The 18,095-nt window shown below is 45.7% G+C and overlaps 1 protein-coding gene across 5 annotated transcripts in view; it reads left to right on the plus strand.

The window, feature by feature from the left end:
- The window catches only part of EXOC7 (exocyst complex component 7), an 83,728-nt gene that overhangs the window by 35,392 nt on the left and 30,241 nt on the right, over window positions 1-18,095 (plus strand). For 2 of the 5 annotated variants that reach the window (XM_063960556.1, XM_063960558.1), the window contains exons 6-13: window positions 331-498; window positions 2,294-2,305; window positions 6,479-6,571; window positions 7,556-7,701; window positions 7,813-7,965; window positions 14,431-14,529; window positions 14,678-14,740; window positions 15,167-15,233. In XM_063960556.1, coding sequence (XP_063816626.1) covers window positions 331-498; window positions 2,294-2,305; window positions 6,479-6,571; window positions 7,556-7,701; window positions 7,813-7,965; window positions 14,431-14,529; window positions 14,678-14,740; window positions 15,167-15,233 — 801 coding nt within the window. Of the gene's footprint in view, window positions 1-330; window positions 499-2,293; window positions 2,306-6,478; window positions 6,572-7,025; window positions 7,071-7,555; window positions 7,702-7,812; window positions 7,966-14,430; window positions 14,530-14,677; window positions 14,741-15,166; window positions 15,234-18,095 lie in introns of all 5 variants that reach the window. The other 3 variants (XM_063960557.1, XM_063960559.1, XM_063960560.1) reach the window with 2 other exon arrangements.

Genomic DNA, 18,095 nt, shown 5'->3' on the forward strand with positions numbered 1-18,095 from the left:
CAATGCTGCTTGCATGCGGCATTGAACTTCCATCGATCTCTGAATCAGGCCCTTAATCTTATATGAAGGCCATCTTTGTGTATCCAGTAAATGAAAGAATTGAGTCATGTAGGATTGAGCAGGGGGTGACCGTTGTCAATTTGTCCTTTCATATGTTCAGAGCATGATCTGATATTTCTTTTTTTCTTCTGCTGCGTTGGTTGTTTCCCTGCTCTCATCTTTCACTACTCTACTTCTTTTCTAGGTTACATTTCAAATCTTATTCTTTCCTGTTCAATCTCTCTTCTCATTTGTCCCTTTCCATCATGATTGCTTAAACTCTTCTTCTAGACTTCATGAATGTGTACTACCAGATTCGCTCCAGTCAGCTAGACCGCTCTATTAAAGGACTGAAGGAACATTTTCGAAAGAGCAGCTCATCCAGCGTGGTCCCTTATTCACCTGCTGTTCAAAACAAAAGGAAGGATACGCCAACCAAGAAGCCAGCCAAGAGACCAGGTCAGACTAGATCTATCTAATCTTATTTCAGCACAAACCACCATCGTTTTTACAGGCAAGATCTATAGAATGAATGCTGCAGAGACGCATGCTAACTGCCCTATAACTGACCTAGTATCTCTGTCACAGCTGTACTTATTGAGATCTAGAATCCATCTCCTGTCAGTACAGCTGTATTACTACTAATGTTATATTACCCCCGTATATTGCCCATCCTTTGCTCCAGAAAGCGTATATCGTCCAATGTAATTTTCACCTAAAACCTTTAAAGCTGAAGATAGTTATTTTAATCCAATGCGTTATTGGCAGGCTCCATTTTTTTTTTTTTAAATGTACCAAATATGCTATAATAAGAAATGATCCCTTTCTGTCTTAGTATTCAATATAATGTCATTAAAGGACGTATTAAGCCACTATTTTACATTATTATATAGTAAGAGTTATGTATTACTGAGTAATATACATCAAATATGCTTCTCTAACTAAGCAGACCAAAGATATCAGGCTTGCTTTGCCGATGTGCACTGCGTTGTTTGGTTGTTTTATAAACCGGAAAAATAAGTGTTGAACTTTAGCCAAAATGCCTGCAGAATCATATTTTTAGTTTCTGTGGTATCACAATGGAATACTGCCCTAAAGATGTGGGAGCAGCTTCCGCTGTGTGTATTGGGGATGATATTGGGAACCCGGTGCTTGTGATGCTAGCAGTCAGAAGACCAACAGCGGGTCCCTGATGGTCAGTTTCCCAACACCTTTTAGGTACGTATGCTAACCCTACCCTCTAACCCTCCCTCCCTCCCTACATGCAGCCTAACCCTAAACTTGCCCATCAGTGTCTAACCCTAGACCCCCCTTCAGCCTGACCCTAACCCTCCCTCTAGTGCGTAAACCTAATCTGAGAGCGATGTTGGGATCCCGGCGTCGCTCTTCTGACTAGTGTTGGGATTCTGGCGTCAGTACTCCGACTGCCGGGATCCCGATTGCCGCTATGCTCACCGGATTCTGTGTATTGCAGTGGGGATATATTACTTCACTATTTTGCTGGAAGGGTAATAGTTAATTTTTTTGAAAAGTTCTTTGTCATTCGACAGAAAACCCTTATGTAATGAGCATATTCCTAATACAGCCAGTTCTGCATGGTGTCTGCCAGTTTTTTCCACAGCCCATTCCACAAATAATACCTGCAGTAATACAGGGTAGTAGTGTTTGGCTTTGTTGTGCCAGTTAAATTCATATGTATAATTATATATGATCTGGCACATTGCTGGAAAATGTGTTAACTAGGCGAAAAACTGATGCATTTGAAAGGAAAATAGATTGGAAGATTATAATCAACCAATCTGCCCACTTGCAACACTACAGTCATTTATTACAAACCCCCCCCCCCACAAAACTACATATAACGGATAACTACATTTCTCTATATGGTCTTAGATGGTCTTCTATAAAGTCTCCAGCTGTTCATGTTGAGACATGTAGCCACAGTTGTAAGATTGCTTCGGAATATATTCGTTTTGCATGCGAGAAGATACGGAAGAGAGATGTTCTTTTCCACATCTCTGAAGCACTCCTTATGTTTGTTATATGCCCATGTGCACAAAAGACAGGATAGTCACATAGGAACAGTGTCATTTAAGCAGATCCTATAAATACGCGCAATTCCCCATCCCTAGATATCTTCATTTCCAAGCTTCAGACTGTACTGTGTTATAGATGAGAAATAACTCCTTTTTCTTCCTGCCTGGGAGATACTGACACAGCTGTTTCCTCTCTTGTATGTCCTGATGACAAGCAGTCTTCCTGCCAGGTAAAAAAAAAAAAAAATCCAGTTTTAAAATAATAATTCCCTGCAGTGTGCAGTGCCAGCACTAACAAAAATAGACGCCTCACACGTGTGTGCAGCGTGGTCAGTCACTCTGCTTTAAGCCAGCTTCCTTGTTTAATAAGCAAGCATTATTCTTTTCTCCTATCTGTCCTGTAACCAGTATACCATAGATGGTCAGCTGTGGGTAGTAATCCTGTTGCAGTACTGGCGTGCTCAGCTAGTCCCAGATTAGCTAAGCATCCTATGTGATAAAGGCAAGCACTAGCTGGATTGCAAAGATGCTGTACGTGCTGTACTCAGTCTCAGGGCATCGCAAGGTGTCATTCTATTCCCTAACAACACAGTATGTTTTTATACGTTATACATTTCATTGTCTTGTGTTTCTTGCCATGCTGTTAAATAAGTATTTGTGTAACATGTTAACCATTGTTTTGTCAGCCTGCAGCCTCCCCAGAGTTAAGGCCTCTCCGCGTGTCCGGGCTAGTGATTGGGAGAAAAGAGTTCTCACTTTCTTCCCTGCCTCCCCTAACAGACGGTTGGCCTGGGTCTTTGCTGCCAGTCTCAATAACTCTGGGTGTATTCTCTGTGTCATGCATGCTTTAATCTGCTGCAAATCTCCTATGAAAGTCTTGTATGCCCCAGCTGCACGTTCTTATGAATACGAATTGCTGAATCTATACTGCAGTTTAATTTATTAGACCATTTGTTAAATTCCCAATCCATTGAACCTCCTTGTGCCAAATTGGCTATGAAGCTTTTGGAAATATCTGCATTTATTGTACGATACCACATTGAGCCAAAATATTAGAATCTGCTGAGTGTCTGGTTTGGTTCTTACAAAAGTAAAGTAAAAAATGGAGAGACAAGAAAGTATTTCAGGGGAGGCACTTACAGGGTTAAGTCATTAATATATATATATTTATTGCCATTCAGAGAGGGGTAATGTGTAAGTGTGTGTGGGGGGTTAAGTGATAGATACCCAGGTGTATATTTACTAAAGTGCCTAGTTTACAAAAGTGGAGATGTTGCCCATAGCTACCAATCATTTTCTGTGGGGGGAATTACATTGTTATTTTCACCAGCAGATGGTGCCCATGTAGCTATTCAAGTCACCCCAGGGGTGGCGAGCTGAAATGCATGACCCGTTTGATCGCTCAACGGGACTTTTCGCGTCACGCCCATTCTTTTAATCTGGTTTAGCTGCTTTACGCGGTTAAAGCCGACACTAATGGGCGCGATAGTCGCAATAACAGGCATCAATTGAATATCGTCCCTGTGATCTCCCATCACTTTACACAGGAGATTGGGGGGTGATAACATTGAAATTCCCCCCTTTATATTATCATCTAGAAGGTGCTAGATAAATAAGTAGAATCTAATTGGTTGCTATGGACAATATCTCCCCTAGTGTAAACCCACACTTTAGAAAATAAACCCTATAACCTCTCCTGATTTTTATTTTATATTTCACCTTTCTGAAGTGGTTTGATTCTTTTTTTCTTATAAATCTTTATTTTGTATAGGCAAGACTAATACAATTGAACAGCACAGAAAAAAGCAACAGATACAGAATTATGTTCTATGTGGGCGTACATTTAAAGGCATTGCTGAGCTACTATCAAGCCTAGACAATAATAAACATGGGAACATTTTAAAAGGCATAGGATGGTGATACAGATGTGTCCTCATACATCTTTGCTGCAGTTGTGCTTAACAGCCCCTCTTGGCATGCCAGGTCTCATGAGAATCTTCCTGTGTCTTAATTTGATATGACACTTGTATATCTCTGTGCGACTGAGTCTCTGAATCTGTATACGAAGTGCTACTATGTAGCAGTCGCAGCTATTACCCAATACAAGTTCTGTTCTGCTCATTAGACTCAGTCACACACAATATACAAGTGCCATATATCAAATTAATCAGCAGTCTCCTTGTGCGTCCTAGTCACATTTTTGGCAGAAAGACGCCCGACGTTAGCAGAGTTGCACAGACCTGGTGGCTCACTCACGCCAGGCATCTATTGCTGCACGGCATATTGAGGTTAGATGTATGAGTATGCATCTGTTTGTAGCGAGTGGGTGAAGTAAGGGGAGGAGATGAGGGTACAGGACAAATGAGGAGAAAGATGGTTTCTAGTAAAATCAGAGTAGCTGGGTAAGGGAGAAGTCTTTGGAGGATGTTGCTGAGGCAGGCTGAAGGGAAATATATAGGTAGAGACACTGGCCACCATGTATGGGCCAAGAAGGAAGATCAGAGGACAGTGAGAGGCAGACGTCTGCTCTCTGCGAACAGCCAGGGGGTCCAGGCATAATGGGATGTATGACTGCTATTGTGGTAGTGCGTTATTTCCTTTGTTTTTTTAAGTGTTACGTGCCAGGGTTTGATTTTTTTTTTTATATATTCCTACAGCATAAAGATTGATTTGACCTTGTGGGTGCCACCTTTGAAATACTCTGTACGTTTATATGTTTATATGCATCATCCTCTGTGACCAGTCTGTCACATTTATATGTTACTCGTAAGTTAACTTTGACAATTTTAAATTTAGGAAGAGGTCCTTTTCTTTTATCTGGTGTGCATACATCTTACATAGAAGCCTCATTTTATGCCTGTTATAATGAGACTTCACCTGCAGCATTGTAAATCTCAAAATAGAGAATAAGTACATACAGTATTAGGCTGAGTTAACATTAGAGGTATATCTTATATTTTAGTAGTTTAATCTGATAGTCAGAGAGAGTCACGGTGTGGGCTCTATACTGTAATATTACTTGGGGAAGAATGAGCTAGCCATTGTACAAATGTTAACAATCCACTTATGACCAGGTTGTCCTTTACCGTTTATATTAACCACAACTTCTCTTTGGTTCGGGAGAAGGCTTCCATTCTGGTGTTGCAAGAGCATTCAATTTAGATGCTGGGACAAGGCATCAAAGCCAAGACCCCTTCCTGTTTAACCATTTAACTGACGATTTATTTAGCCAAAAACCGATCCGTAGTGAATTAGGTGAAGAACATGAATTTAACCCTATCCCAAATGATTTTAGTTAAAAAAAAATATATATATATTTTTCTTAACCCCACACAACATCGAAACATTGTTCGGGAACATCGCGACCATCGGAACATCGCGGCTTTCATTTTGAAAGCCGGGACAGCCTGCAGGTATGCAGGGGGGGTCAGGGGGTGGCTTGGGAGGGTTATTTACACTCCCCAGCGGCTGCTATTGTCTGCAGCCGCTGGAGGGGGGGGGGGGGGGGGGAGGGGATCCTGCCGTGCTGACCGATCAGTAGTGATCAGCAGCACGGCAGACACAGGGGCAGAGTGCAGAGAGGCAGAGGGACCTTATGGGTCCTTCTGACAGCAGCAGCGGAGGGAAGTTTCTCTTCCCTCCCTCTGCTAACACACTCTATCTGACTAGTCGCATCCTGTGTGACCAGGTCAGATAGAGCACTTGCAGGGCATGTGGTTAAAGATAGTGTGGAATGTTTTTCATGCTAGATCACAATAGCCATAGTTTACTAATGGTATATGGCCTGTCAGTTGTGCACTACAAAGAAAACTTAGTATAGTGTTGTCTCTCCAGTCATCTCATGCAGCACATGCTGAGGCTAGAAATAAGGGAATTATACTTTCGTTCATGTTTGTCCTATAAAGTCTTGAGTATAACATTAACCAAAAAATAATACTACTAGTACAGTGTGGACTAAATCGATATATTTTAAGTAATAATTTTCTAAGCCTATTTTTAGATGTAATTCATACTTTTCAGCAGGCAGTTGTAATAATGGATATTGGGGAGTGCCGGTTTTTCTACCAATCACAAATATTAAGAACCAAATCCCATTTTCCAGTATCCGTTTAGCAGGAATTTTTATATTTTGGCTTGAATGAATACAGTAGTTTCTATTTTCAAGTGTTGTATTCAAAATCACTTGTCGGTGGCTTAACAGCATGCAATGGGATATAGCGGCAGTCACATGTTTCTCAGACCCCTTTCATAAAGGACCTTTTTAACACATGCGGGACGTCATGCTTTTCTGAGCTACTGCTTGGTGATCTTTCATCTTATATTTTGGTGTTTGGATATCTTCCTGCTCAAAATGTTTCCCTTCCTTGTTGCTCTCCTTTTTCCCACTTTCCTCTTGGTGACAGGCACTATCCGAAAGGCTCAGAATCTTCTCAAACAGTACTCACAACACGGGCTTGATGGGAAAAAGGGAGGGTCCAGCCTCGGAGTTCTTGAAGGTAATTGTGCTTCCCTTTTGTGGCTGATTGGGTTTTAAGTACAAGAAAGACTTGGTCTGAATCTGAAGTCTGTGTCCTGTTTGGAGTGGTCCTGACGGAAGATGTAAAACCAGGACTGTGCATGCATATAATCTCGTGGTGGGGATCTCTAAATGCAGGCCACATCCTTCTGAAAAAATAGAATCCTTGCTACTCTGTGAAACAGGGAAAACATTACTTTACAACTTGCTTGGTAAACAAATTGAGGATTCTAAAAATAATTGGAATATAGAAGATTGTAGCCTGCATGGACTGTGGGATGGCCTTAGTTTGGGAAGGAATCCTCAATTGATCATACTCCCTGCTACAAATCCTCTCCCATTTCGGACACCGGACAGCCACTCTGTGTGGCCCAGGCCTAAGTGTGACATACTGGATAACGGTCTCCCCTGCCTCCCCCCTCCACACTGATCAGGTCATGAACAAGATGCCATGGGAGAAAAACACGGGACAACTTTAGGTGAGTACAGATTCCCTTGGATTCTGGGGATTTCCTTGACTGACAGATATAAAATGAATTTAGTGGATTGAAATAGATCTAGAAGTTATTTTGCAAGGCTTGACTGTTCCTATGACGTATGCACTCTTATTGTGACCTTCTATGCGGTTAGCATACCGCTCGTCAGGATCCCGGCTGTCACAATACCGACGCCGGGATCCCGACGAGGGCACAATACCGCCTCCAGTATACCGGCAAGGTAGATGATTCTGCCTCTATGGGTGTCTACAGCACCCATAGAGGGAGAATAGAAACTCGCCACCGAGCTCGTATAGTGACAAACGCAGAGAGCCCGCAAGGGGCTTCATTGCGCTCGCCCCCCTGCCGGCATTCTCCCGCCTGGGAATGCCGATGTCTGTATACTGACATCCGGCATCCCGTGCGGCGGTAAATCATACCAAACCCTTGTGACCATTTATATGATTTCTTCCTATTAACCATTACAGGAAAGGAGGATGTGCTGGATCTTGAGACTGATACATACATTTACTGTGTAAGTGCCTTTGTGCACCTTGCACAGAGCGAGTACCGATTACTTATGGACATCATTCCTGAACACCACCAGAAGAAGACCTTTGATTCTCTAATTCAGGTCTGCCATTATTGTCTGTTATAGGCACTTGCGGTTGTTTGTGAAGGAAATATTGTATACATGATGGTGATAAAGTTTTGCTGGTCTTCATCCACTTTTATGTTCCATCAGGAGACCTTGGATAACCTTATTCTAGAGGGAGAGAACATTGTCTTGGCTGCCAAGAAGGCCAACTCCCGGCATGATTTTACCTCTGTTCTCAGTATCTTCCCCATATTACGGCACCTCAAACTTACCAAACCTGAGTTTGACAAAGTTCTTCAGGTTAGTAGAAGAGCAAACATGGCACTTATTCAATGTCTGATGAATAAACTTGGTAGTTTTTATGGTACTAGCTATGGCCAGCCCATGAGAAACCCTTTGGAAGCAATACCTTTCATTGTGGTGCATCTCAGATGATTGCATGATGAATAATGGAAGTAATCAGCCAGGGGATACATTCATTAGGTCAACAAGACTTAGGTTGACAGTCATTAGTTTGACCACTATTGGTCGACATGGTCATTAGGTCGACATGAACTAGGTCGACATGAGTTTAATCCCCAGAAACAGGGGCTGTTTCACACAAAAACACACAGGTTTCACTGAACCTGTGTGTTTTCGGGAGGAAGTTGCTTTTTTTGTTTTTTTTTGTTTACAGGCGATCAATCTGGATAGCCTGTGAAACATCGGAAAAAACGTCATAAAACGGCCGTTATTCGGACCCGATGTTTTACCTGGGATAATTGGATATCCCCCATATTCTCTCTACAAAATACATGGGGAGGGGGTATTCAATTAGTGCCGTTTTTTTGACCAGTCGAAAAAACTGCAGTTTTCGCCCATTTTTAGGTCGAATTTACATTCAACCTATTCAATGCCCATGCCTTTTTTTTTGACTGGTCGAAAAATCCAGCACTGGCGAAAACCACGTGTATTGCACCTGATGTTTTGGTGTTTTCGCTCTTTTTTGGTGCAATTTTCGCCCATGCCGTTTCGACAAAAAATAAAGTGAAATGGCATGGACAAAAATGGATTAAAAAACGGGTGAAAATGCCCGCAATTGAATACCCTGTGTCTGATTAGTGCTGTTTTTTCAACCAGTCGAAAAACGGCACTTAATTGAATACCCCCATAATAGGGATTCATTTATTCCCATTTTAATTTGTCCTCTTTTTTAATAAAAGGTCTGTCCTGGTGATAGAGAGAGTGAGCACTATGCCAGAAAATAACACCAGGGGCCAAATGAGAATTTCAAAAAGTGACAGATTTGGTAAGGTTTTGCAGTTTTTTTTAAAAGTGGCAATCATTTACACAACAAGATCAACCTGGTTGTGCAGTGTAAATGATTGAAACTTAAAAAAAAAATGCAAAACCTTTTCAAATCTCTAACTTTCTGAAACTCTCACTCTCATGTTGTGTTTTCAGATGCTTATTATTAGGTGTTTATATTTCTTTTTCGTCCACTAGGGGGCACCGGACCAAAGGCTTAACACTGGGTATAGGCTGGCTGGGAGCAGACAGGCACCAAAAGGGTTACTTTTAAGTACCCAGCATACCTTGCCTCCCTATACCCCGCCCTCGCCGACAGGCCCGACAGTTTTTCTTTTGGTGCCGCAGGAGCAGCACCGTTGTTTAGAGATGGCTGTTAAAACAGCCATGGTTACTTTTTTTTTTTTTTTTTTTCTTTCTCCAGTGCTGCAGCGCATCGCTCAGAGCGGAACGTTGGCGCACTTAGAGCCCAGCATGCCCTCTCCAGCACCCGGACTCTGGTGGCAACGTCGGTAATGGGGCCGGGGTCTTCCACTGGGGGAGACTAACAGCATGCTCAGTAGCATCCCCCACAGCCACAACGGGTTCCGAGGGTGAGTAGACATGCGGCGATCCCCTCCCGCTGAAGGGAACCAGTGTGTGTGTGGGGGGGGGGGGGGCAGATGAGTGGGGGCCCAGTGCACTGGGCCTGTTTTCCACTAGACCATCAGGGCATCAGCCAGCAGGGTAGGTGGGCATAGCCCTGGGGTGTAACATCTGAGGGGGTAGGGTGCCAGCCCCACCCCCGACCCAGGACAGACCAGTAGCTTGCTCAAGGTCTGCCCATGGGCTATATCTCCTCCCTCCTCTCCCAGTCGCTCCCCTTCCACACTCGGCAGCCATTTTAGAGCACATGCTGGCTGGGAGTAGATGAGAGAGGAGGGTCTGGCCACTCTCTCCCCTGTACCCCGCTTCTGCAGCCGGGTTCAGTTATTTTCTCCTGCCTGTTGATATCACAGTTGAGAAGCTTGGCTTCTCTTGTTGTAGCATTTGAGTGGCTGAGTAACTGTGTCTGTGAGTGTTTTAACACTGAGTGGAGCTTGATTCTTGCACAAGGACTTGTTTCAGCATAGGTTGCTCAGGGACAGGCCGCTGCTTATTAAGGGGCACTTTTACAATATACAGTGCTGTTTTCCAGTATATTGTGCAATGTCATCCAGGGGAAAAAAGGTGATCACACCTAAGCCTCCCACTTGTGCTGCGTGTTATGCTATTTTGTCTCCTCAGGATCCCCAGGATACTGGCAGATGCAGAGCCTGCATGGTAGTACAACCGCAACAGGATCCCCCACCTCCACCGGTTCCTAAGGATCCAGCATGGGCAACCACACTGTTGCAGGTTATGACGCAACTAGAGGACCGTTTGAATACGCAGCAGGTGGCTCCACAAATGGCACCGCCGTCAACTTCGGCACAAGGTCAGTCACATATATATCCGCTCCCACAGGTGGATTCCCCATGGGTTGACACTCTAGCACAATCAGTCCAGGGATTATCTCAGATCTCTGCTTCCATGCAGCAATTTTTGGATAGAGGGAAGCGTCCCAGGCTGATGCGCACTTGTAGCGGAACTGCTACCCCACGCTCAGTAGGGGGTTTGGACTCAGACACCCCAGATTCTGACCAAGAAAGCAGGTCATGGGAGTCTGCTCTGGGCGCAGCTTCAGGTCTAGGAGATTCTCTTTCTGTAGCTGAAGTAGAGGCCCTAGTCAAACAAGTGATGTTAGTACTGGATATTGAGCAAGACTCCAGAGTTTAAGAAACCTAAAAAGGATTCGGCACAGTTTCCTTCCTCTGCACAGTTGGAAGATTTACTAGAGGCAGCATGGGCTAAACTGGATAAACGGTATCCGCTCTCTAAGCGGTATCAATCATTCTATCCGTTCCCGGCTAAGGAGAGGCCCAAGTGTGAAACTCCCCCACCAGTGGACGCGCATGTAGCGTGCATAGAGCGTTCCTCGATTCTCCCGAGCCTGGATACTTCATCTCTTAAAGATTCCACGGATCGCAAATTGGATACCTTTCTTAAGACAGCATATTATCATGCGGGAGCTATAACCAGACCGGCATTAGCTTCGGCATGGGTAACCAAAGCAGTTTCCTGTTGAGCTGACCAACTTCAACAGGACCTATCCTCCTCAGTTAGTAGGAAACCACTACTGACACTGGTAGCTCATATTCAAACAGCAACCGCATATCTGTCGGAAGCAGCCCTAGACACGGCCGTGCTTACATCTAAAGTGTCTGCTTCTACAGTGGCAGCAAGGCGATCCTCATGGTGCGCTTTCTCCCAAAAAAAACTCTGGAAGCTCTGCCATGTGCAGCAGATACCCTATTCGGGAAAGAGCTCAATGATCTTGTCACTCAACTTGCTACTGCTAAGACTTCTTTTCTACCCTCAGCATCAGCCCCCAAACATAAAACTGTCTTTCGTCCCTTTCGTGTCCAGGGACGAGCTAAGGGCCAGGCCCAAGCAAAGACCACCAAGCCTCGCACAAAACAACCTTGGTCTTCAAGACGCCCAGCCGAACAACAAGCCGACAAACCTGCAGCGCAGCGTGAAGGGGTGGGCCCTCCTCTGGGGGATCCCAGAGTGTGGGGCCGACTTCTGTCTTTTCCTCCAAAGTGCTGGGACATCACGACGGATGCCTGGGTCAGGGACATCGTGACACAAGGTTACGCCTTGACATTTTGGCGCCGTCCCCCAAACGGGTTCTTCACCACGGGAATTCCGAGGGATTTCGGAGAGGCAGAAGCTCTACACAACTCGGTCGGCTCTTTACTCGCCTCCAACGTCATTGTTCCGGTACCCCGGGACCAGAGAGGACGGGGGTTTTACACGTCAATCTTTCTGGTCCAGAAACCGGACGGTTCCCACCGTCCTATTCTCAGCCTGAAGACGTGAACCTAAACCTGCGAGTCCCCAAGTTTCGCATGGAATCCCTCGGAACGATCATCATGGCGCTGTAACCGGGAGACTATATGGCATCCCTGGACATACAGGATGCATATTTACATATCCCAATTCGTTCAAGTCATCAAATGTTTCTCCGGTTTGCTGTCCAGGACAAACATTTCCAATTCCGAGCCTCACTATTTGGTCTCTCCACGGCTCCAAGAGTCTTCACGAAAGTCATGGCAGTCATCGCAACACATCTCAGACGCAGCGGAATCCGAATTCTGCCCTACCTGGACGATCTCCTACTATTAGGACAATCGCAACAAACGCTTACACTCCACATTCAGTCAACAATAGATATGTTACAATCTCATGGCTGGAGGATAAATTGTAAAAAATCATCGTTGACGCCTTCTCGAACAATCCCTCACTTAGGGGCGCTCCTCAATTCCACAGAACAGCGTGTCTTTCTGCCACTGGAGAAACTCATGGTCATGCAGTCCAAAATTCGGACATCAGCGCACGGGTTCAGTCCATGCTTGCATTGGAATCCTGGGCTCGATGGTAGCAACATTCGATATGGTGGAGTACGCGCAGTTCCATTCTCGTCCTCTACAATTAGAAGTTCTTTGCAAATGGAATGGTTCCCATTTCCATATCCGTTCACAGACCATAACACACACTCCGAAAGTTCGACTGTCCTTAGCATGGTGGCTCATTCATGACAACCTAGGCAAAGGTCGCCCCTTTTGGATTCAGCACTGGACTGTTGTCACCACAGATGCAAGTCTTCGAGGTTGGGGAGCGGTATCGAATCCCACACATTCCAGGGTCGCTGGACTCCTTAAGAAAGTTCACTCCCCATCAATGTACTGGAATCGAGGGCAATCCTCAACACGCTGCGATCAGCACAATTTCTGGTCAGGGGTTGCCCACTCAAAGTCCAGTCGGGCAATGCGACAGCGGTAGCTTACCTAAATCGACAAGAGGGCACTCGCAGTCGAGGAGCCATGCGAGAGGTGTCCAAGATATTTCAATGGGCAGAACAAAACCTTCCAGCACTGTCCGCTATCTTCATCGCAGGAGTAATCAACTGGGAAGCGGATTTCCTAAGTCGACAGGAAGTGCACTCAGGGAGTGGATGCTCCACCCAGAAGTGATCGAACAATTGGTGTCCAAGTGGGGGATGCCAGACATAGTCCTCATGGCATACCGACACAACAACCAAATAAGCAAGTTTGGCTCTCGGACAGGAAACCCAAAGGCATGTCTTGTAGACGCCCTCGCGGCTCATTGGTAGTTTCACCTGATATACGTCTTTCCACCGATCTCCATGATTCTCAGACTACTCAGGAAATTCAAACAGGAAGGAGGCGAGATGATGCTGGTGGTTATCAGGCTGGCCACGTCGCCCATGGTGTGCGGAACTGCTAAGTCTGTCCATAGACAAACCGTGGCGCCTCACTCTACGCCCGGACCTTCTGTCTCAGGGTCCTTGTGTACACCCAGATCCTCAGCGCCTCGCTTTGACGGCCTGGCTATTGAGACATCCGTCCTGAAGTCTTAAGGATTTTCCCAGCACTCTGATAGAGCAGTTCTTCGTACTCGGGCATGGTTCCTTCCTAAAGTGGTTTCCAAATTTCACCTCAGTCAGGAAATTGTGGTACCATCATTATCAGCGGCTTCTCCAGAGGAGGCCTCTTTGGACGTTGTCCGAGCGCTTCACATCTACGTGGACAAGACCAAGGATCTCAGACGTTCGGACTCCCTGTTCGTCTTGTTGGATGCTCGCAGAAGAGGTTGTCCTGCATCCACACAGACCTTAGCCAGATGGCTATAGTTGACTATTCACCATGTCTATTCCATGGCCAACCTTCCTACCCCTTTGGGGGTCAAGGCTCATTCCACAGGGGCTGTGGGAGCCTCCTGGGCAGCTTTGCATGGGGCCTTAGTTGAACAGCTCTGTAAGGCTGCTGCATGGTCCTCTGTCCAGACTTTCATTAAATTTTATGCGTGCGACACCTTTGCGTCTGAGGACGCAGTCTTCGGGCAAAGGGTCCTGAATGCAGGCCAGGAGCGTTCGTGCCCGGGTGGGGACAGCTGTAGGATGTCCCAGCGTTAAGCCTTTGGTCCCCTAGTGGACGAAAAAGAAAATAGGATTTATGTATTACCTTGTTAAATCCTTTTCTTTGAGTCCATAGGGGACACCGGACACCCTCCCTATCGCACTTGTCCTGCAGGATTGTGTTCTTGTGTAGGTTGTGTGCTATCATCCTTCTTCGAAGTGTTCTTCTGTGTGAGGTGTTCTTCCTTCCTCTTTTGGCTTTCTATAACAAACTGGCGGGCCTATCTTTGGGGGCGGGGTATAGTCAGGTAAGGCCTGCTGGGTACTTTAAAAGTAAACCTTTTGGTGCCTGTTTGCTCCCAGCCAGCCTATCCACAGCGTTAAGACTTTGGTCCGGTGCCCCCTATGGACTCAAAGATAAGGATTTAACCAGGTAAGACATAAATCCTATTATTTCTTTCCTCTGCCTTTCCCAGGGCACTGCTGCGAGCACCAAGAACAAGCTGCCAAACCTTATAACCTCTATAGAGACAACAGGAGCCAAAGCCTTAGAGGATTTTGCAGACAGTATTAAGGTAATTACATGTTGTAATTCCATCTGTGTGACATGATCTATCTATAATTTGTTGCTAAGTAATTGATTCAAACATAACATTTGCATTATTAGCAGTTATGCTGATCTAGAGATTACGAGTGGTTTCAATCTTGCTCCATATCCCATAGAATGACCCTGATAAGGAGAACAGCATGTCCAAGGATGGTACAGTACATGAATTGACCAGCAATGTGAGTAGCAGTTGCCCAGCTGGGATGTTAGTGGAAGTTTTATGTGTAGATATAGTTACCGTTTTGTTTTATTCCAGTTATTCTATTATATTGGTTTTCTGCTAGTCAGCTACCAATATAACTGTGTTTAGGTGTGTGTGTCTTGTACAAAATCTCTGGGGTACATTTACTAAGATGGGAGTTCTATTTAAGATGGGATGTGGCCCATAGCAACCAATCAGATTCCAGGTATTATCTTCTAGAAGGTGCTAGGTAAATGAGAAGAAGAATATGATTGGTTGCTATAGGCAACATCCCAGCTTGGTAAATTTCCACCCTCCCTGTGTCTATTTACAAGTGTTTATATAATGTGTGGCCATGGTAATTTTAAATTTTTATTGTAGCTTTGGGTGTCTTGAGTGATTTTACCTTCTGCTCTCTGCCCAGGCAATCCTGTTCCTGCAACAGCTGTTGGAATTCCAGGAGACTGCAGGAGCCATGCTGGCCTCACAAGGTAATTGGTTCTTCCGTTGTCTCACATCCATGAACCCGGAGCATCTACACAAGCACTTTCACTCACAAGACGTTTTCTCTAGCTTCCATAAGGGATATTGGGGACAGATTAGTACGATGGGGTATAGACTGGTCCAAAGGAGCCAGTGCACTTTACATTTCTTCAACTGGGTGTGCTGGCTCCTCCCCTCTATGCCTCATCCTACAGGTCAGTTTAGAAAAAAGTGACCTCAGGAGCTCCAGAGTTTTTGTTCAATTTCTTTTGACGTTTTATTTCTTTCAGTATGCTGTTTGGGCAACAGCATACCTGCACCGTGGGAGTTAGGGGGGTAACGGTCACTGGCCTCTTGAGGTGCAGAGCCTCTTCCCCGCTGCAGGACCACAGTCCTGAGATTCTGTTTGTTCAGTGGGGCATGGCGCCTTGGCTGTGGCTGCATGCCGCACACCCCTAACGCTGCCTGAAGGTGATCATCGGTAGTGAGTACTCGCCGGGGACCCCACTAGGGGGGTCCCCCCCGGGTCACTGTGCGGCTGAAGCGCGGCTGAGGCGTACGGGTCCCTCCTGGGGGCGACCCGCTGTAGCCCCTGCGTGAGACTGGCTAAAATACATTGTACCAAGCATTTATGTGAGGATACAAACATAGGGAGACATGGCCAGTATAAATATAAAACAGTAGCTCCGGCGCCATGATGGGGGGGCGGAGCTACATGAGAGCGTGCTTAGCGACATTTTGGTGCCTTCTTCTGCATAGCAGCAGCCTCAACAGCTCCTCCATAACAGTCCCTGGATCACTGGTACCGGGTGTAGAGGGGGAGAGCCGCTATGGTGTGCACAAGTAACATCCTTCTGAGGGATTTTTCATAATACAGTCTCACTGTTGTTTACATATATAAAGTCCTCACTGGGGCTGTGCAGCGTTGGGTGCGCTGGTGTCCTCTCTCCTGTGTCTCCTCTCACATGCATTAGGGCAGGCTTGTATTGTATTTCAGGCTGTGTTGTATGTGTATTGTACCTGTTTTTGTTATTCAACATGGTAAAACAGAAGTTATGCAGTGTTTGTAATGCTAGATTCTCCCCTAGTTCATCTGGCTCAATATCATGTGAGCAGTGTAATCAATCATCTCAGAATGCTGACATCAATGTGGGCTAGAGTCCAGAGCCCTCCTGGTTGGGGGCTATCAAAACTATGATGTCTGATATGTCATCTCACTGCAAATGCAAATAAAACTCAGGAACTGCAACAAGCAGTGGCAAGTCTAACTGCTAAACATTTCCCCCCTGTCTGCAACAGGTGCACAAAAACGTGCTCTACCTGCACTTCTATCAGATACTGATGATGATATACAGGATGATGGGGATGATGTGGACCCCATAAGTGGGGATTCCACCCTTACCCAGGGTATTGAACCCCTCATATTGGCTATTCGGGATGTGTTAAAGCTCCCCCTGGAGGATGCTAATACTCAGCAGTCCTTTTTCCTCCCACAAGACAAACTGACTGTCACATTTCCTGATTCCAAGGAATTTGATGACTTATTTAAAATAGCCTGGAAAAATCCAGATAAAAAATATCAGGTGTCCAAATGGTTTCTGCATACATTCCTATTTGCCCCTGAAGGCAGAAAATTCTGGGAAGAATCTACGGCAGTACTAAAAAGGCAGTACTTTATGCTCCGGGCTCCTTTACGGTAAAGGACCCGGCAGATTGGAAAATTGAGGCCACTCTAAAATCTATCTACACTGCTGCAGGTGTAGCTCAAAGACCGGTCATTGCTGGTTGCTGGATGACACATGCAATTCATTCCTGGGGTTCTCAAATTCAGAAAGGTCTTTCGGGTGATATGACCTTAGTTACTACTGTAACTTTTCTAAAACACATTCAGGACACGGCAAAGAGATTGGCAATATTAATGCTAGGACCTCTGCTGTGGCTGTGTCTGCGCGCAGAGCCATATGGTTGCGTCAGTGGATTGCTAATGCTGACTCCAAACGTAATGTGGAATCTCTTCCCTTAACAGGTGAATGGCTCTTTTGGAGATCCATGCATCCAATTCACCTCCAAACTACTGCTGGTAAATCCACGTTTCTCCCTTCAGGAGCTCCGCCTGCTCGACGTACCTACCCGGGACGGTCTACTCAGACCTTTCGGTCCTCTAGATTTCGATCTAGGGCCAGGGGGGCCTCCAACGCAGCTAGAGGCACCAGTGGTAAGCCTAAGAAACCAGCCGTTGCCGGATCTTAGGATCAGAGCACCAATTCTGCTTCTGCAAAGACTTCATCGGTACGGTGCTCACCCACCCTGAGGGGGGATCTCATGGTGGGAGCTCGGTTACGTCACTACAGCCACATCTGGGACGGTTCCTGCCAGGATGCCTGGGTAAGGGACCTTATCTCTCAGGGTTACAAGCTGGAGTTCGACGGTGCTCCTCCCCAATGATTTTTCAAATCAAGCTTACCAGCTTTGGAAAATATGCGAGGTACGCTGCTACTGGCCATCAACAAGTTGGTCCAGTCCCAGGTCATTGTTCCAGTACCCCTACAACAACAAGGACAAGGTTACTGCTCCAGTCTGTTCGTAGTACCAAAACCAGACGGGTCTGTGAGACCCATTCTGAATCTGAAGTCCTTGAATCCTTACCTGAAGGTTTTCAAATTCAAGATGGAATCTTTTGAGAGCTGTGATCGCAGGCCTGGAACAACAGGAATTCATAGTGTCTCTGGATATCAAGGACGCTTACCTCTATATCCCAATTTGGCCTCCTCATCAGACCTATCTGCGGTTTGCCCTGCTGAACGATCACTACCAGTTTCAGGTGTTACCTTTTCGGCCTGTCTACAGCTCCAAGGGTGTTCACGAAGGTG

The sequence above is a fragment of the Pseudophryne corroboree genome, chromosome 3 (genome assembly GCF_028390025.1).
Source record: "Pseudophryne corroboree isolate aPseCor3 chromosome 3, aPseCor3.hap2, whole genome shotgun sequence".
In the NCBI taxonomy this organism is placed as follows: Eukaryota; Metazoa; Chordata; class Amphibia; order Anura; family Myobatrachidae; genus Pseudophryne; species Pseudophryne corroboree.